This window comes from Fusarium keratoplasticum, chromosome 12 (assembly GCF_025433545.1).
Source record: "Fusarium keratoplasticum isolate Fu6.1 chromosome 12, whole genome shotgun sequence".
Lineage (NCBI taxonomy): Eukaryota > Fungi > Ascomycota > Sordariomycetes > Hypocreales > Nectriaceae > Fusarium > Fusarium keratoplasticum.
Window position 1 is genome coordinate 2,065,797 of NC_070540.1, and position 19,513 is coordinate 2,085,309.

The 19,513-nt window shown below is 51.9% G+C and overlaps 7 protein-coding genes across 7 annotated transcripts; 4 read left to right on the forward strand and 3 right to left on the reverse strand.

Moving 5' to 3' along the window:
* Positions 1 to 3,979: 3,979 nt before the first annotated feature.
* On the forward strand, positions 3,980 to 5,608 carry NCS57_01428900 (MFS domain-containing protein; the record flags this gene model as incomplete). Its single annotated transcript, XM_053063895.1, has 3 exons — positions 3,980 to 4,211; positions 4,262 to 4,362; positions 4,415 to 5,608. The coding sequence occupies 3 exons, from the start codon at positions 3,980 to 3,982 to the stop codon at positions 5,606 to 5,608; spliced, it is 1,527 nt and encodes a 508-aa protein (XP_052907228.1).
* An 838-nt stretch (positions 5,609 to 6,446) lies between these two features.
* NCS57_01429000 (CBM-cenC domain-containing protein) lies at positions 6,447 to 7,240 on the reverse strand (the record flags this gene model as incomplete). The annotated part of the gene is made up of 2 exons (XM_053063896.1): positions 6,447 to 6,798; positions 6,855 to 7,240. 2 exons carry the CDS (start codon positions 7,238 to 7,240, stop codon positions 6,447 to 6,449), a joined length of 738 nt encoding a protein of 245 aa, XP_052907229.1.
* An 898-nt stretch (positions 7,241 to 8,138) lies between these two features.
* NCS57_01429100 (Lysophospholipase) lies at positions 8,139 to 10,429 on the forward strand (the record flags this gene model as incomplete). Its single annotated transcript, XM_053063897.1, has 2 exons — positions 8,139 to 10,196; positions 10,247 to 10,429. 2 exons carry the CDS (start codon positions 8,139 to 8,141, stop codon positions 10,427 to 10,429), a joined length of 2,241 nt encoding a protein of 746 aa, XP_052907230.1.
* Positions 10,430 to 10,771: 342 nt separating this feature from the next.
* Positions 10,772 to 11,465, reverse strand: NCS57_01429200 (uncharacterized protein; the record flags this gene model as incomplete). Its single annotated transcript, XM_053063898.1, has 3 exons — positions 10,772 to 11,097; positions 11,147 to 11,300; positions 11,349 to 11,465. The coding sequence occupies 3 exons, from the start codon at positions 11,463 to 11,465 to the stop codon at positions 10,772 to 10,774; spliced, it is 597 nt and encodes a 198-aa protein (XP_052907231.1).
* Positions 11,466 to 11,945: 480 nt separating this feature from the next.
* NCS57_01429300 (uncharacterized protein) lies at positions 11,946 to 13,139 on the forward strand (the record flags this gene model as incomplete). The annotated part of the gene is made up of 1 exon (XM_053063899.1): positions 11,946 to 13,139. The coding sequence occupies one exon, from the start codon at positions 11,946 to 11,948 to the stop codon at positions 13,137 to 13,139; it is 1,194 nt and encodes a 397-aa protein (XP_052907232.1).
* A 211-nt stretch (positions 13,140 to 13,350) lies between these two features.
* Positions 13,351 to 15,886, reverse strand: NCS57_01429400 (Aconitate hydratase, mitochondrial; the record flags this gene model as incomplete). The annotated part of the gene is made up of 5 exons (XM_053063900.1): positions 13,351 to 14,340; positions 14,386 to 15,035; positions 15,170 to 15,590; positions 15,634 to 15,651; positions 15,701 to 15,886. 5 exons carry the CDS (start codon positions 15,884 to 15,886, stop codon positions 13,351 to 13,353), a joined length of 2,265 nt encoding a protein of 754 aa, XP_052907233.1.
* Positions 15,887 to 16,966: 1,080 nt separating this feature from the next.
* On the forward strand, positions 16,967 to 18,745 carry NCS57_01429500 (uncharacterized protein; the record flags this gene model as incomplete). The annotated part of the gene is made up of 5 exons (XM_053063901.1): positions 16,967 to 17,396; positions 17,440 to 17,477; positions 17,530 to 17,912; positions 17,972 to 18,642; positions 18,711 to 18,745. The coding sequence occupies 5 exons, from the start codon at positions 16,967 to 16,969 to the stop codon at positions 18,743 to 18,745; spliced, it is 1,557 nt and encodes a 518-aa protein (XP_052907234.1).
* Positions 18,746 to 19,513: the final 768 nt, after the last annotated feature.

Sequence of the window (19,513 nt, forward strand, 5' to 3'; positions counted from 1 at the left end):
GCAGACATATTACCGAATTTATTCTTCTAGTTATGAACTCGATGCGTTTATAACCTTATATAGATTACGCAAGGATATGCCAGCTTGTCTGCATCCCAGAAGTGCTTGCATGGAGCCATTATCATCAGCCTGCCCTTTCATTCTCATCCCCCACCCAAAGTAACCCGTCATAGATGGCCGCCATAGTATTTGTAGACGACATCTAGAGATTTTTATACAAATTTTACGCTTTTGATATACCTAATAGTAACCTATATAGAGATTTTCGTTAGTAGATTGTTAACCGACGCCTGTGCTGAGAGGCTTTATCCCTGCAGGCAGCATGCCCGAGAAGGTTTTGAGAACTTAGACCTGGCGTAAAAAGAAGACCATGTGAACATAAATGGCATATTGCTGGTAGCAAACAAGTGACTTGTAAGCTGATGAGTTTTCAGAGCATCTCTTGAACCGCAGACGTTGTGCCTTCACATCTTCATAGCAATCTCAGGCCATCCCATCATGCATGCTCTCAAGATCGACAGGGTCAACCCTTCTTATTTCCGGTCGGGCACCAACTGCTATTTTTAACCCTTGCCGGTCATGATCTGTGCGACAATACCTTATACTCACTAACATCCAAATGTGTTGCGTGTGTTTCAGAAGGGCCGCAACTGTTACCGAGGTTGTTGGAAGGCTACGGCTTCAGCCCGAACGGCTGCGAATCCCTGCATGCGAACGCCAAATTACGGGGATAGGCCGGCTTTGTTTTACTCGCGAAAGGTTATCTGGAGCTGAACGATGTTACACTTGGTTGTGTAGGGTAGAGGTGGTAACGGCTTCATGTCCGTCGCATCCTCATTTATGCGCATTATTTAGACCCTGGAAATTGATTTGAACTTCAAATCTGAATTTTGATGTCAAAGTCATCAGGCCAGTATGTGGAAAGCTTAATGAGATCACGAATCACGGCGATAACGAGATTGCCCAGACTAAACTACGTGGCTTTCAGCTCTGTCTGAATAGCCTCAGTGAGCCAATTTCACGGCGGTAACAGAAACGACAAGGGTCTCTCGCCCCAATCACCAGTTCTTGGCCTCAGCGCTCAAAGCGGAGAACTGGGGCCGCCAAGATAAAGTGGGAGGCAACCGGGGGAGCGAATCAATATTGCCTCTTTCAAATCAATATCTGCCAAGAGACGATTCATCGGTCATTTCCCCGGATTTTGAGCGACTTTCTTCACATCTTGGTATCTGGTTTCTTTTTGAAAACACCATGTTTTGCGGAGCTACGAGATATCGTCAAATTCGTGAGTTTCAACTTTTTTAACCCCAAACCCCAACGCGAGTGTTTCTCCAATTTCGAATCCTTCGGAGAGGAGGAGACAAGACAGACTCTAAACTCCAGCTGTTGGGGATTGGGGGAAGAGAGGAGAAGCACGATGTAACCGAGGTTAGCAAAACTCGGAGAAGGGAAGAAAAAAACCGCTAGTGTTTGGAGGATCGGCGGCGACCTTGCTGGCTAGGAGCGCGGGTAAGGCGGCACGACGCAACACACACATCACACACACATGAGGGGATCGGCGAGATGACTGCAGACGGGAAAGGCCCTCGTGGCTGCCACGCGAGAAGGGCGCATTTTGCATGAGGATGGTGTTCAACGCCATCTTCTGCGCGTCTTCCACGTGAGAACGAGGCCAACGTGAACGCACAGAGATGAGTAGAGACCAGGGGGTGGTTGAAAAACTGTGTCATGGTGATGTTCTCGGCGTTTGGTCAAGACTGAGGACGATATGGAATCGGATCACTTACTGGGACAACTGCTCAGCCTGGTCGCCGATGTGATTATCTCCCTCGTTTGCCGACCCTCTTCCAGACTCACTGAGAAATGCGCGAAGTGGCACCACGATGTAGATCTTGAACAAAATCATAACTAGACCGCTCGTCAACAGTCACAGAATGGTGCCATGGGAAAGATGCAGCTTGCTTCAGCTTTTCAGCCGCGGCATTTTCACCTTTATGCCGCCGCCGCCACGTGTAGTCGACACATCCCTGATATCACTTATCCTCAAGGTATTTCCCCGCGGTGGTTCGACAAGAGTCCAAGCACCTCAGCGGACTACCGGAGAACCGAGGGAGTCGGAAGCCAGAGAGGGAGAGAGAGATGACAAGAGATGACAAGAGATGGGCCAGAGATTGGGCCCTGAGGGAAGGGAAGCATTGGCGGGCCGGCCGGGGCAGGGTAAGCCAAAACATGACAGGGAGCAGGGCATGACGACGTCAGGGTTGATCGATCCACCAAACAACCAGCTCGTTCGACTTGTCCACAGGCAACTCGCGCTTGGCAGGCTTGGCGCGCTTGGTTGGCGCTTGGCAAAGCCTTGGCCGGCGCGCTTGAACGGCCGCATTCTCCAAGTTCTCCATATTTCCTCACCTCCTTGTTTATGGGGTCCCCATGGGGTCAAGGTACTCGTCCTCCCCCCTCCCCGCTTTCTTGTCCTGCCTGCTCCCCAAGATCCCATGCCCTCGGGTAGATGTTGGAATGCAGCAAGAAAAAGTCATACGGTGATCTGATCTGATCTGATCTTGGGGTCTACGCGAGTCCTTCTTGCCCCGTCTGTGCTCCCTGCGGGCCTGAGAGTCGGGCTCAGTTCACTTGGCGCCGAGCAAAGACAAGACCGAAGGCCAAGATGGGTGGATGGAGTTGGTAAGAGTAATGGGGAGGGGGGAAAGAAGGGGGGAAACGGTTGAGGGAGCGATGAGACGGGCTTACTCCTACTGTGGTAAAGTCTAGCATTTCCCCTCTTGGTGATTGGCCTATGCATATTTTTAAGCATGAAAAAAGTTGGGGCGCAAAAAGGCGGAGTAGGGGGGAAGAGAGAGAGACGACGCGCGCTGTGCGGTGCGCGAGAGATGTGCAGACTTTTCACGACAGGGGCGGAGCAAGCGCTTTCTTCACAAAATGGAAACTCCGATGCGAATTGTGTGCGGTAGCGGAATAATGCACATAGATTACGTCAGCCAAGTTGTGGTCTCAAGAGAGGAGAGGAGAGGGAGGGCGCCCGCCCACCACACTCAACCGCCCCCTTATCAGGGCCATGCAGGGCCAAGCTCCGAGTTATTAGCAATAGGATTGGGGGTTGTGAGGGACTTCCGCTCGCCCGGCATTGCATTTGGAGAAGGGAAATGGTCACCTACCTCGTGAAAGCCACGTGTGTCGTGCGGTGCTGCCTCGTCGAGGAAAACCGCCCTCGACACTTCACATCTTGTCTCTATAGCCCTCTCTTGTTGTTTTCTTATGCGCGCATGCTCCGACACGGGATCCATGGCCTCATCCGCCCTCCCCCAGACGGAGGGCGCACCCGCCAGCGCGGGAATAGCCTGATAGCGGAGTCGTCGGGGAGTCTTGGCATGCGGGGAGGGAGAATCTGTGCTGCGGGGGATCTAGGATCATGGGTTTTTGTCAAGATCATCTCGGAGATGGGGCAAGGCATGGGGAGGGATTCCGTCCAGTGATACGGTTCTCTCTGTTCAGCCTGAAGGCGAAAAGGGCCAGCGGATGCGTCGCAGTCGCTTGGCCTACAGATGAAGAGATACGGGGTACCCGCCAAGCAAATGCCTCGCGTGGCAAGTTTTGAGCAAAGCTTGCATGCCTTGGCAATAACGCACAGAGGTCTGATGGAATATGGGGCGGAAAATGATGAGAGCCTTGGGGTTGTGGAGGAGAAGAGGAGAGAGTAAGGCCCCAGATGGTCTTGTCTTAACCCACGTGGATTAACATCTTGGCTTTTCTATAAAACACTCAGTCCGTCCTGCCATTCTCTCGCCGATCCTACTCTCTCCTCAGCAAGCAATCGCATTCCCCAGTCCCACTCCTTCGGGCTTCCCCTCCTCCTCCCTTCTCTCTCTTCTAGTCTTGAGCTTCTCGAAGCTTCAGGATCTTCTACTGTCTTTTGCTCCCCCACCACACTAGTCCATCTTCAGTTTGATCACATCTCTTCACAATGACGGCACAAGATAACCTGTCATATACTCAGCACGAGGTCCATGAACCTCCCAGACCCAAGACCTCTGACTCTTCCGATGGCAAGGGCAAGGTCGAGGGCATTGAGGAGGCGCGCGGTGAGAACATTGAGTTTGTCGACAAGGCCACTGAGAAGGCCGTTCTCCGGAAGCTTGACCTCCGCATCATCCCCACGGTGATGTGGGTGTATCTCATGAACATGATGGATCGAGGTATGCTCTGATTGTCCGCTCACTAAAAGCAATTACTCACCAATGCATAGTCAACATTGGCAATGCCCGTCTCTTTGGCATGGAGGACGAGCTCGGCATGAAGGGCAACGACTTCCAGCTTACAGTCTCTGTCCTCTTTGTCACCTACTGTGTACGTCATATCCCATACACATCTTCAGACATTGAAGCTAACCACTCTGCAGCTCTTCGAGTCCCCCTCCAACCTCATCATCAAGAGGCTCCAACCCGCTCGCTACCTCGCCGGTCTCACTCTGTGCTGGGGTATCACTGCCACCTTCAGCGCCTGGGTCAGCAGCACTGGTGCCCTGATCGCCTGCCGTCTCCTCCTCGGTATCTTTGAGGCTGGTTTCTTCCCCGGTGTCGTGCTGTATCTCTCCATGTTCTACGGTCGCCACAGTCTCGCCCTGCGCATCGCCTACTTCTTCTCCACTGCTGCCGCCTCTGGTGTCGCTGGTGGTCTCGTCGCCTATGGCATCAGCTTCATGGACCACACTCTTGGCTGGCGCGCCTGGCGATGGGTCATCCTCATCAACGGTATCCCCACCATCCTCACTGGTATCATCATCCCCTTCGTCCTCCCCAACAGCCCCGAGACTGCCAAGTTCCTCACCGACGAGGACCGTGAGAACCTCCGCAAGATCCACGAGGAGCAGGTTGGCCGCGCCCGCAACAGCCGCGAGCTTCTCAAGGAGGACGTCATTGATGCCATCAAGGACTGGACTACCTGGGGCTATTGCTTCGCTCTCTTCCCCTGCCTTGCCATGCTCTACTCCTTCGTCGTCTTTCTGCCTACCATCATCCTCGGAATGGGCGAGTGGAACTCTGCTGAGGTCCAAGCCATGACTGTTCCCATCTACGCCGTTGGTGCCATCGTCTACCTCGTCTGCGCTTACTTCAGCGACAAGACCCAGTGTCGAGGCTACTTTGTCATGGGCGGTATCTCTTCTGCTATTGTCGGCTATGCCATGCTCATCTCTGGCAAGGGCAACGGTGTCTCTTACGCTGGCTGCTGCTTTGTCTCCATCGGCATCTTCCTGTCCTCGGGTATCTCCTTCGCCTGGGTGCCCTCCAACAACCCCCGCTACGGCAAGCGAGCCTTCTCTACTGGCATGCACTTGACTGTCGGTAACGCCTCTGGTGTGGCCTCTCCCTTCCTCTTCTCCAACAAGGACAAGCCTCACTTCCGCCCCGGCTACGGTGCCAGTATCGGCATGCTCGCCTTCTCCCTCCTCCTTAACATCATCCTGCACCTCCACTTCAAGCGCCAGAACAAGCTCCGCGACGAGGGCAAGCAGGACCACCTCATGGAGGGCAAGACTGAGGACGAGATCGACATGATGGGTGAGCGCAGCCCCCGGTTCCGCTTTACCATCTAAGCGATACGCACGCGCGCACGCACTTGTTCGCAATGAAGCTCTCGTCGGTCCTTTATCATGATTGCTAGTGGAGTTGGCGAGGGATACAGGGATATGCATAGGATGGAGAATTGGTATTTGGGTATTCTTTTTATAACGCATTCTTGTACATATCGGCTCTCTACGTTATCGACGGAATTTGATATTGAAACTCGGGAGCTGGATGTTGTACATATCAGATGGACTAGATCGTCATAAATTTCCACTGTCACCCGAAAAAACCGTTTCTTGATCTGTTGTGATTCAGGGGAAGTGAGATTGTAAGGGGGCACAGCAGCCCTCATCCGAGATGACACAACATCTCGCTTTTCTTTCCAAAATGTCGTGAGGTTCCACCAAGATATCGGCCTTCGGAAGTATTTCCCAATAAAGGCTGCATTATGCGTTACAGTGATGAAAGAATACTACCAGCCAAGGCCCGGATCTGCATTACAAATCCTACGCTGGCACGCGGGTCTTGCCAAGATATTGGCCACTGCCGCCATTTTTTGCCGAGATTTTTCTTGGGGGTTTCCACAAGCCAAGAAAGCTTGGTGGCACGGTTTCTTGGCGAGTTTTTTTGTTGAGCATATCTTACGTATTCCACGGCTAGGTACGGCATATCTTGCCTAATGTTGTTATCTTGGTAACTGTCATGATATCTTATCACGGCTGGACTTGGTGGTGGGTTGCCGTCTCTGGAACTACTCATCACATGATTATGACGTTCTCTGTAATAATATTATTCGCTCTAGGTATAATTCGCTATCATCATAAGTCTCGAAGCTAATGATAATTCGAGATATCTTATCGTCCTCTTCTAATTAGACTCGACGATAGCCACGTCGTCGATGTAGGCGTTCACCAACGGCTCCCAGTCCGACTCTCCATTATTAGGAATGGCTGAGCACCATAGCTGAATCTTCAGCTCTGGATCGACCTTAGGCGCCGTAAAACTTGTCGACAGCTGCACCCAGCCGCTCGTCGTTTGAACCGCACTCGTGAAGTCTTGGTCGTCGATGTAGAAGACGTAGGAGCAGACGTCGGGGCTCCACCACCAGTTGAGCGACCAGTACATGGAAACCTCGTAGTCTTGTCCGGGCACGAGGTTCCTGAGAGGGGTGGAGATGCTGCTCCCTGCGTCTTGTCCGGTTTCCGTAACAGATAGTAGACTGCATTTTCTGTATTAGCAAATTGTTGACAGGTAGGAAGCTTTGTAGGAACTTACGCAGCGCCGACAGCATCGTGATACCAGTTGTAGTCGTTGATGGAGGCCTGTCCAGCAAGGGTCCAGCCAGCTCCGTTGTTGTCGAAACCGGGGTTGGAAAGATAGCCGGTCGATGTGGGCACAGTGGAAGTGGTGCTGGTGGCGCTGCTCTCGACTGTTGATGATGAAGCCTCGCTGCTCTGAGTTGTAGACGATGATACTTCTTCGGACACAGTTGTCGAGGCGGCAGTTGACGACTCGATAGCAGAAGACGACGTGATGACGGTTGATGATTCGGTCACGGTGGACGAAGAGATCGCGTGGCTCGAATGGGGCCTGCAGCGGCTGGCGTCGACGCCCACCAGAGCAAGAGCTGCACAAGCAGCGAGGACTTTGCGGAGAGCCATGGCGTCAAGAGGTTTCGATGAGGTCGGAAAGGTCCTGCAAATGAGACTGGAGAAACCTCTTCATGTATTCACGATAGCTGAAATGGGCACTCGTCAGCTAGGGGGTGGCTTGAGACTATCGTTCTACTATTGTTTTAGTCTACCTGTTGATTGGGGCGACAGGGGGGCGTTATCCATCAAAATCGATAGTGCAGCTATTTCGGACTTGGGACTCGGCCGAAGCGCCAGGCTAAGATGCCGTTTTAGCCTGGCGGCGCGAAGACTAAGATGAGAGGACTTGTAAGCGGTAAACGTTCTGGGTTGTCAGTAAGGCATTTGGTTAGCCTGAGTCTTGATAAGGTGGCTGCGACTCAGTGATTCGCTCATCTCACGCAACTCTTTCAGTCTTCACTACTCAGTTCTTTCGCACATCAGTGCAAGTGGGCATTTTCATGGGGAAATGAAATGTCCACTCAAGTCTCAATCAATTCTTACCAATGAATGACGCGATCTGATGTTCACTGCAGGGCTGAGATGAGAACTCGGCAATCGGTGCGTGAAGACTACAGACTGACGGTCACCGGAAGCTCTTTATTTGTATATATCAATATTGAGTGAACCTGCCTCTATTGGAGTCTCATCTAGCCTTATTCAACTTTTCATTTCACAATTATTTCACCAAGACATCCTCATCGCCGTCTGCCTACTTGTTGTGAAGGGTGAGGCAAATATGGAAACGACACGGGAATGAAAACGCCAATCAACTCCCACGTGGGCGCCATGCGCAACCATCTCTGGCTGCATCAACACCCTCGATTTCGTCAGCGTCAGCGAATGCAGGCGCTTCTTTTACAAATGGCGCACTCTTTACTTTCTTCTTTACATTCCTCTCATGTAAAGGCCACCGTGCGCCCTCAAGATGGTCATCTTGACGTCTTTTCGTCAATCCCCTACTTATTTGTACGTCAAGACTTATTGTCTGTGTGCCCTGGTCACTCTATTTCAAGCCACTCCTGTCACTTCGAGGTTGCATCTTACCAATCAACGACCTCGGCTTCGTAGCCACGGTGTTCTGACAACAAAGCCGAGCCCGCATCACCTACCCAGGTTTCGAGACCAAGCTGGGAACATTGTACAAAGCAGTGCCGATTCTGCAGTTTCAGTGACCGCTTGGAGAAGGGTAGCCCATATCGTCGAGAGATGGTATGACAGAGCAGTTGACCTGGCTCAGGTCAAGGCATTGCTGAAGCGCGATGACCAAGATCTCAAAACATATCCGGAACTTCGATGGGATGCGCAAGTCCGAAATGGGTCTTCTCTGCATCACAAAGAACGGACTTTTATTGAATTACGCAGACGAAAGATATCGTCAGCAGGCGATGATTCACTTCGTCACTTCCTCGATCTTCCCCCTGGCGAGACAGTCGACCCTAGAGATGTGCCACTTGTTGCCTTGGGCGGATCAGGAGGAGGCTATCGAGCCATGTACGGCCTGACGGGCTTCATCTCGGCAGCCAAAAAACTTGGACTATGGGACTGCATTACTTGGGTTGCAGGAGTGAGCGGAAGTTGCTGGACACTGGCAGCCTACTACACTATTGCTCGCCACGACATCTCAAGACTTGTTCAGCACTACCTTACTGTCGCGAGCGAGTTGGCGCATCCCATGAGTATCCGTGCCCTTGACATGGTTGCTCGGAGCAAGAGGGGCGTTTACTTCCTCATTGGCCCTCTGGCGAGAAAAGCCCAGACCAGCATCATTGGACTGGGTATCATGGATCTCTATGCCACACTGACCACCACTTATCAGCTCTTGTCTCGGGAGCCCAAGGGGAGACTGAGTAGGGCTACTTTTCAGTGGTCCAAGATTTGGCTTCGTTCTGGAATTGATAGGGGACTCGAGCCCATGCCCATCCTCACAGCTGTCAGACGCGTGCCGAGGTTTTCATACGGATCGAAACAGGATGTTTACTCGACATCTTCTGTCAAGACATTCCGTGCCAAAGGAAGGATGGAAAAGAGTCAAGGGAGCTATTCCGTCACGACTGCTTCGCCAGCCGAGATGGCTGTCGATATAAAGCCTCGCCCCAAAAGACAATTTCAGTGGTTCGAGATTTCACCCCTCGAGATCGGAAGCCCAGATCTCAATCGATACATCCCCACATGGGCATGGGGCCGGACGTTCATATCAGGCCACTCGATCGATCGACGCCCGGAGCAGTCGTTCTCTCTGCTGCTCGGTCAATGCACGAGCGCCCCTGCAGGACCTTTGACAGGATACATATCGACTCTGCTGGCGACCATGGCGAAAGGAACCATCATGGCACGAATGCTGTCCCTTCTTAACAGTTTTCTGAGCATGAAGAGGTGGGAAGGCTTGTGGGGAAATCCGATCCGTGCGGGACACGACCCGAATCCCTTTTATGGCCTTGAAAGGCCAATTAGGGCAAGGGTGCACACTGCCGAGCGGTCTCTGCACAGCCCAGAAAGAGCAAAAGTTCATCACGACAAGAATACAGTCTGCGATGGTATTCGCTCAATGGCTGATGTCCCAGCGGCAGATCACTCAGTAGCTGACGTGCCATGGGAGGCCCAAGGACGCACCCGACTGATGGATAGCGGCATGTCGAATAACCTTCCTAACCACGTCTTGGCTCGACAAGAGCGAGGGGTCGACATCTTTATCGCTTTCGATGCTTCTTCGGACGTTCACACGGGGGCGGCAATCAAGCGTTTGCACCACTTTGCGGCCGACTTTCACATCGAGATAGGAAAGGAAACGGGAATATATCATGAACCTAAGCAAGACACTCATTTCAACTCACAGAGCGTCACAACTCATGGTTCAGAGATTGAATCAACATACAAAAACTACTACGCCAAAGTATTTCAAGGAACAAGACGAAACGGCCAGCAGATTTACATCGTTTACTGTCCACTCTTACCAAACGGCGTAAATCCAGGTTTCAATCCTTCGGTAAGTTCTGCTCCCATGGTACTAAGCACCATACTGATGAGTTCTAACAGACGGCGTCTTTTTCCACGTCGTACAATCTCATGTGGACACCAGATCAGATCAAGGGCTTGCTTGCAACATCCGAGGCAAATGTTTGCTTGTATGCAGCTCACACAATCAGACGGGTAATGAGAAAAGTCTACGAGGATAAGAAGGCGCATCGACTAGCTTCGGGAGCTGAGACAACGGGCTAGACTCATGGCTTTGCGGTGTTGAGTTTGATGCAGTCTTGTATTAATAACTGTGTCTTTTGCTGTTGATCACTTCCTCACGTGTCCTCGACTTGTTAAAGCCTCCTTTACAATATCCCCGAGACCAACCATACATATTGTTGCCCAAGAAGCTACTCCGATACGCGGAACGATACCACGAAAGAAACCTAGTGGCCCCGAAGTTGCCAAGATATGCTTGGCTGTGTTGACCATGGTTGGCGAGGCTGGTCTGGTTGGATCCGCCTTCAACGACTGCATCTCTATCCTCACCACCTGCACGAGACTCACGTAAGCAGGAAGAGCAAACCGGGGGATAAACAGACATTAACTCACCTCGAAGGGTTGGTTCCAGCAGCTAAGGGCACCACCAACCGTCGAGGCAGCAACCGTCTCACCAAAAGACAATTTGTCCTTGGCTGATTTACCCTTAAAGGATCTGATATTTGTCTCTGCGAGCCTTGCGATGCCGATTCTTGATGACCAGCCAGTGATTTGACGAAGAGCCACGGCATTGACGCCGCGGTTGACGCCCCTGATGCCCTTTGTTCTTAGGATGTCGAAGAAGGCTTCCATGGGTCCTGGTACACGGGCTCCTGCCTTGGCATTCTTCGTTCTTGTGACCTCGACAGTCTTCATACAGGTGGTAAACCCTAGTTGGATTGTTTAGCACAGAGAAACTGGCTGAGTGGGAATGCGTACCCATTGTGAGATAGGCCTGGGCTGCACCTCCAGCAACGCCGCCTAGTCCGCCAGCAATAACACTGTTGGCGTTGAGATGGCGCTTTGCGTAGTACTCAACTTCAGTCGAAGTGAGAATTAGAATAGCTCCTTTTGTTGATGCCTCAATCCAAGCCTGGGGAGGTTAGCTTTGAACAAAATTATCAGTCTTGGGGGATCTCACCCAAGGGATTAGGCCTTGGTAGAAACCACGGACGCCCCCACGGGCCCATGTTTTTTGCACAGCATCTTTTAGGGAGTCATTCCTATTGGCACCGACGTGAGTCTTGAGAACCTCCATTGGTTGACCCAGGGTCGTCACTTTTCCAGTTGTTAATCCTATGTTGTACGGGTTTCTGGGCTGAGGACTTGCCTTGAGTGAGATTCATGAAGGCTCCGACGAGGAGATTTCGCCATGGTGTTTTTCGCTTTCTCGGATGAAGAACCGGCTGTGCATAAGAGTCTGCGACTGCAGCTGCCATATCGATGACTGGGACAAAGATGGATGAACAATGAAGACGGTTTCAAGGTAAAGCGAAGCAGATGATATATCTTGACCAAGAGAGAGCGGGAGTACATGTTACCCCTGGTAGTAACCTAGTCATTGGCCGTCGGATGGATCCGACATGGTAACCCTGTAACCTTGGGCCATCGGACCTTTCCGATAGGACCCCCCAACCTCAAGGCTCATGTACTACTTACATTACCCCTTATACATCAGCAGCTGAGGAGAATTTGGTGAAACGAATTCTCATTCTGTAGTAGGGATATCATTGTCGACATGTTCTCCCGATCAACCTCCCACGCCTTGCGCAGGGCAATCTGCCCTCGCGCGCTCTCTAGAACGACATCACCATGCTTCCGCCGAACGATCCACACTGAACTCAAGAGGCAGAATAGTCTCCCTGCTGCCTACTACCGCGGTGGAACCTCCCGGGCCATCATGCTGCAAGCCAAGGATCTACCCCAGAACCGTGAATCCTGGGGTCCCATCTTCCTCGGGTGCATTGGTAGTCCTGATCCATATGGGCGACAGCTGGATGGACTTGGCGGAGGTGTTTCTAGCTTGTCCAAGGTCTGCGTCGTGGGGAAAAGTGAGAGACCCGATGCAGATGTTGACTATACATTTGTATCATTGGGCATCAAGAACACGGATGTTGACTACTCAAGCAACTGCGGTAACATGTCGGCTGCCGTCGGCCCATATTCTATCGACAGCGGGCTTGTGTCTCCGACCGTCGACAAGGATATGAAGACTACAGTCCGGGTGCACAACACCAACACGGGCAAAATCATTCAAGAGATCTTTCCAGTCGTCGATGGTGAAGCCGCCGCCAACGGTGACTTTGCCATTGACGGTGTTGCTGGGACAGGCGCCCGCGTGGAGCTCAAGTTCCTCGATCCGGCTGGATCGCGGACAGGGAAGCTATTCCCAACAGGGGCAAAGTCAGAGATGATTGATGGAGCCCGCGCCACTTGCGTCGATGCCGGTAATCCATGCTGCTTCGTCCCTGCTTCAGAGTTGGGCGTGAGCGGTTCCCTGTCGCCGCAAGACATTGATGCCGACAAAGCGTTGCTCAGACGGCTCGAGGAGATGCGTCGCAAGGCTGGAGTGAAGATGGGTCTCGCCGAGACAGAAGACTCGGTTCCCGGCAGCGTTCCCAAGATCGGAATTATATCAAAGCCTGAGGATTCGCAGCCCAACACGGTCGTGGTGAGGGCAATGTCAGTTGGCCAGCCCCACAAGGCCATCCCTGTGACTGTCGCCCTCGCTGTCGCAGCAGCTGGCAACATCCCTGGGACGACTGTGGCCGAGTGTCTTGCTGGTTCCCTTTCGAGCTCGGAGATGACGATCCGGCATGCCAGCGGCACATTAGACGTGGCCGCCGACATTAGCCACGAGGGACAGCTGGAGTCTGCAACAGTCTTTCGGACGGCGAGGAGATTGATGGAGGGGCGAGTATTCTGGAAGTAGCCTTGTCGAACCTAGGAACTGGGCTGGCGAAAATAGACATTTTTAAGGTCACTTCGTGAGGATTCGGGAAGAAAGCAGATCATTAGAACTGGGGATGTTTGCTAGGGTGCATAGGTAGACTAGGAACGATGTAGGTCTAGAATGCCGCGATAGGGCAGCTTTTTCATCCAACATTGCAAATTCTGTAGTATATATTACGTTGTTGGCTTTGCTACAGTGTAGGAGAACTCTGAGTGCTCTTCTTCCGGTCTGCCATCAAGTTGAGGGCGCTTCCTGCTCTGAAGTACTCAATCTCTTCTAGGCTCATGGTATGCCTCACCTGAGTCATCCATTCCTCGCCTTTTCCCGTCGTTGGTACAACTCTTAGAGTCAAAGCTTTTCCCGGCTCTAGATCAGCCACACCGTGAATGCTGATACGATCAGAGGAGTTGACGTGGTTATAATCCCCCTCGTTGCTAACAGTGAGCGCCAATACTCCCTGCTTCTTCAGATTCGTCTCGTGGATTCGTGCAAAGCTTTTCGCGATAATGGCGACGCATCCTAGATGCCGCGGCTGAAGGGTTGCGTGCTCTCGAGAGGAACCTTCACCGTAGTTGTGGTCTCCAATAACCACCCAAGGCTGCGAAGCTTGCTTGTACGCCCTCGCAGTCTGAGGAACCGCGCCGCTCTCGCCCGTGAGCCAATTTGTGATAGTGTTGACCTTGCCATTTTCTGCATTCACTGCGCCGATGAGGGTGTTGTTGGAGATGTTGTCCAGATGACCCCGGAAGCGGAACCAAGGCCCTGCTGGGGTGATATGGTCTGTAGTGCATTTCCCTTGGGCCTTGATAAGGATGACGCAGTTTTCTGGATCCGAGGTCGGACCTGGAGGGAAGGGAGACAGCCGTTGGAGTCTTTCTGAAGAGTCAGAAATCTGGACTTGGATTGACTCTCTGCCTGTGGATGGAGGGGAGGTGTAGACATAATCTGCGTCACTGAACCCGCTTGGTGGCAGGGCATCGCCTGTTGGCAGCTCAAACTTGAACTCGTTGCCGTCTTCAGTGGTAATTGTGTCTGTTACGGGGTTGAAGCCTAGGTCATCGGAGAAGATCTTTGCCATAACCATCTCTGGTGATGCGAGGAAGATGTGTGTTGCCGGGTTTTCGTCGAGGCGGCCGGTGAAGTTGCGGTTATAAGAAGTTATGATGGAATTTTCAGTCCCCTGGGCGCAGTTAGTAATACTCAGAGACTTTCTTGTCTTGCTCACCTTCTCCATATCTTGTCGGTCCCACGAGCCGCAACAAGGACCGCAAGCATTGGTGAGCACGATGCTTTCAAGTTCCTTAAACACACCCAAAACACCGCTGTCTTTCAGCGTCTGCCTGGTCTTTTCGCTTCCAGGGGAAATGAGAAGAGGTATTTTGGGTTTTAACCCCGCATCCAGTGCTTGTCTTGCTATGGCCGCTGCCCTCGTCATGTCCTGGAACGAAGAATTTGTGCATGACCCAATCAACCCGGCGGTGAGCTTCCTAGGCCACGACTCTCTCGACACAGCACCCGGAAATTCCGAGATTCGAGTTGACAGATCTGGCGTAAATGGGCCGTTGATGTGAGGCTCGAGTGAGGATAGGTCAATATCGATGATCCTATCATACTCGACTCCCTGATCAGCTTGAAGCTCTGGAGCCGCAAACTTGACAGCGTCTGCTATCTCATGACGACCCGTAGCCCGGAGATAAGAAGACATGGCATCCGAGTACGGGAAGATTGATGTCGTGGCGCCTGTTTCGGCTCCCATGTTGGTGATGGAGGCCATGCCTGTTGCGGATAATGTCTGAACTCCACTGCCAAAGAATTCAACAATGGACCCGGTGCCGCCTTTGACGGTCAGGATAGATGCAAGCTTGTTGATGACGTCTGATATATCGTTAGTCATCCAGCTCCCTATAGATTCTGGATTGCGAGCTTGCCTTTCGGAGTCGCCCATCCAGAAAGCTGCCCCGACAGTCTCACTCCAATAACATGGGGCGCCGTCAACTCAAATGGCAAACCTGCCATGACATCGACTGCGTCGGCACCGCCCACACCGATGGCAATCATGCCCATACCGCCAGCATTTGGAGTATGCGAATCGGTACCAACCATCATCCCACCGGGGAATGCATAGTTCTCCAAGACAGTTTGGTGGATGATGCCTGCGCCAGGCTTCCAGAAGCCCATGTTGAAACGCTTGGCGGCGCTAGACATGAACCCATACACTTCTTTATGAGTACCAAGGGCGTTGGGTAAATCCTCATCCTGACCCGACTTTCCCACGATCAAGTGATCGCAGTGGATTATCGTCGGGACAGCTGCAGAGTCCAAGCCCGCCGAGAGGAATTGGATCAATGCCATCTGCGCAGTAGCATCTTGGCAGGCGATGCGCCTCGGCCTCAGCTTGAGCCGAGTTTTTCCACGGCGGAGAGGTTCATCCTATAGATTGTCAGTATGTGCTAGGAAGATCTTCTCAGCATACGTAAGTGCACGCCCAGCGCTGTCACTCTGTTAGCCATGAATCTCAGAAACAGGGGTGAAGCTCACACTCGACGACCAAGCCGAATCCTATTGGCAATATCAGCATAATCGATGTATTGATCCTGCTCAAATCGACTAAGTTGGGCCCTGGATGAGACATGGCCGGCCGTAGCCAGTTTTCGAAAGTGCTGGAGGCTGGGACAGGTTATCTTGGAAGCCTGTCGGACGCTAGAGAGGCTTGAGAATGCCCGCATGATGAATGCACTCCGTTTTCGGATATAACCTGCGCTTAGCAAATCAACGAGAAAGGGATGACTACAGCTTGGATATTTGAATAGAATGGCATTCTAATAGTCTCTGCTCTTCGGGGTCGTTCATCGGAGTGGTTATCCTTTCATCGGATGTATCCGCGGCCATGTCTAGAATGGTGGCAGGTTAGGGCGAGCGCCATCGGCAACACCCTGAGAGGCATTCGCCAAGTTGAGTTGACTAGATTTGCTCCAGGTTAGTGTCTTTTGGGGAAACGTCTAGCTCCTGGTCCAAGAAAAAGAGGCGTATATGTTCCAATGAGTGTATCCTCGGGTCACTGATTGGGTGAGGAAATGCTGTGTGTTGCTTCTGTTTGCATGTCCCGGTCCACCAACCAGCCCTCCCCCAAGCGCCGGAAATGCACCTACATCACATGAAGTACAAAACTGGGGGGAGACTGCATCTCTCAAGTGCAGTGAATCCGCCAAGTGGCTTTGATTGGGTCTCAGTTGGCTCAGCTGAGCGGGGGTTGAAAATCAGGCTCTGAATGTGTACCACAAGTTCGCGTCCATTTTGACTCAAATTGCGTCTCGGGCGTGACGTGGCGAGAATGCCATCTCAACCCACCACTGAAGATTATGCCTTTAGCTGCAGGTCTTACTCGGGGCGTCAAGCACAGCCAGAGGGAGCCACGATTCGCCATTGGACATGACATAGCTGCCAAGGTGTCGGAAGAGGCGGTAATTGACGCTTCGTTGATTCGGCATCTGACTTCGTTAATAGGGGACCCAGAGGCTGCTGCAGCCAGCCTGCTAATTTGCTGAGTGCATGGCCTTGCCGCTCGCCAACGGGGTCTATAAATATCCCCCTCCCCCCCGTACTGGGCAATTTCGTCTTGGTTTATCGACCTTACTGTCACTGCTTTCAGAAACAACACCTTCTCAGTCACCGTTGCCCTGAACGTCATTCATAACAACAGGCGCCCCCACAGAATCTGCATTCACTAAGTAGGTCAATTTTTGTATAAATACAAGGTCGATAGCTAATCATAAAGAATCATTCCCTCGGGCTCTTCAATATTTTCGATGCCATTCAACTCATTTTTGTGGGAAGGGTTCCAGTGCTCCAGAAATTGGTATCATTGGGGACCAAACTATTATTGCATGCGTTGCGATGGGATATTCTGCAGCAATTGCTGGAACAAGAAAAAGAAGCACCAAACGCCAAACTTAGGCCATGCTCAGACCGTTCCGGACGACGCCATACTTGTGCATTCCACGCTCAAAGTTAGACTCGACGAGTGGCCTCTTTTAGAAGAGGCAATAAAACGTTCCCAAGCCCCCGGGCTGTGCCATTTTGATAACGACAGCAGCGAGTGGTTTGGCGTTAGGCCCAAGAACGAAGCTGGAGACTGCTCGCTGGTCGAGGGCCGTGCATATGACCTGATGGTGGACTCGTTCTTGGCGTCCGCGTCTGATGTTTGCCCGAGGCTGGCCTCCTTTGTTGGTGAAACGGGTGCGTGTTGCCTGCTCCTGATGGCCGGTGCTAATATCTACAGGGTCGGGAAAGAGCACGTTGATCAACCTGTTGTCCAAGGTGTGTTTACTCAATGGCTTGACTGGGCGTGATAATTCTCACACGTTTACAGTTTTCTGGCACTTCGTCTGCGAATCAGTTCAAGACTCCGGCCGTGGGTGACTCAGGATCCCTCCAGCCAACCTCGTGGAACGTCCACCTCTACGCCGACCCCCAAACATTCCGGACCCAAAGCCCTATTCTGTATGCCGAGTGCGAGGGAATGGATGGAGATGAAATTCCTCCCGAGATGAAAAAACCTATGGCTGGTGCTTCAGCTTCCAGCGATCCTCTGCCACACGCCTCCCAAATTCCCAAGCTCGATTCGCACGACATCATCTGGAGCAAGATGCCCAGGAACGCTGGCGCCTGGACTAGAAAAGAGATTATAAGGATTCTATTCCCCAGGATTCTCTACATTTTTTCGGGTGTGGTTGTCTTTCCGTTCAGCAGAATGTAAGCGACCCCTGCCTCACTTGGATAATGTGAAAAAGTGTCTAAACCATCCTCACTAGTCGGGTTGATGACACACTTTTCCAGTTAGTGAAATGGGGGCACAGCGCCACGATGCAGTCGTACAACAAGCCAAATCTGCCAGGTGCTATCATTGTCTTTATTGACCAAGATGATCAAGTCGACCTTGACGAATACGACCTCAATGCCGCGACAGAATGGTTTTTCGGACAGCGTTATCTCCATGATATTTCTAAGAACAAGACACTGCAACCTTATATCCAGTACTGGGAGGCCAATGGGCATCGCATTGCTTCGGCAAACGATCTTCTCCGTTGTTACTATATCTCGGTTAGTGTTGTGCACCTTCCCAGCGGCCAACACCCAACGCCAATGCGCCAGCAAATAAAGAAACTCTATGGTAGAATCAGTGAAGTGTGTCTAAAGCCGCGAATGTACCCCTATTGGAAGTGGAATGCCGCCACTCTCCCCCTCTTTGTCCGCAAGGCGTTGACACATTTTGCATCCAAGTACGAAACACCATTCAACTTTTCTGATGCCTGGGTTGATCTTCAGAATGTCTCGCCTGACTTCAATTGGTCAATATTCAACCTTGCGAGAATGGCCCGAGGGCATCGAGATCTATCCCACGCTGGTATCGACCTCTGGTATAGGATGAGCGGCTTTGTTGCCTCTTGTCTCTTCCTCAGCTGTGTGAGAGCAAAACAGGCCGGTAAGAATTACCCTTTTCAGGATTTCAACATAAGAATCTCCGAGACCCTTTTGCTGAACTTTCCATAGACTGCAGAGTCACAGAGGAGGTCTGGATACAATGAGACGAGGCCGCAGAGCAATACTGGATGAAATTCTGGCCTTGCGATTACCGCATCCAGACCCCCCAGGGACATTAGCAGTGCGTAAATGCTCCCTGCGGACACCCACACCACCAGAGTGGCAAGGCTGTCAAACCAGGCTATCATTTAACGAGATATCAACGCTGGGTGCTGCAAGATGAATTCCACAATCGTGTCGAAAGGACTTTCGATAAACTGAAGTCCAGGCTTAAATACCTCAGCGACAGCCACGAGCGGCTTAAGGAGGCATCTATGATTCACCTGGGCCAAACAAGAATGTTTTACCAGTCTATTGGGGGTATCGATAAGCTCGTCAGTCACTCGACCTGTCTAGTTTGCCTGGCCGGTGTCCCAAAACACAGCCTACCATGTGGTCATGTCATTTGCAGAGAGTGTGCAAAGGCCGCCGGAGATACAACCCCTGGAGGATTTGTGAAGCTTGAAGAGTGCCCTCTCCCGAATCATCACGAAGAAGACTGGCCACGAGGATTGGCCAAGAATTGTAAGTCTTCCAAAGTCAGCATTAGGACTCCATCGCTTCATGGGTATGGATCTAACTTTGAACAAGCTTCAAAGCCACCTCGGCCCGATACCGACCAGATATTACCTCGATCGGATATTTGGGACAGGCTACGGTACAAAGAATACGGAGCTAGATATTTCCATTAATCCTTGTGCGCTTGGTCCAGGAGGACTAAACACCAAAAGATGTGGCGCCGACCTTGTCAAATTGTCGAAAAAGACCCTTCC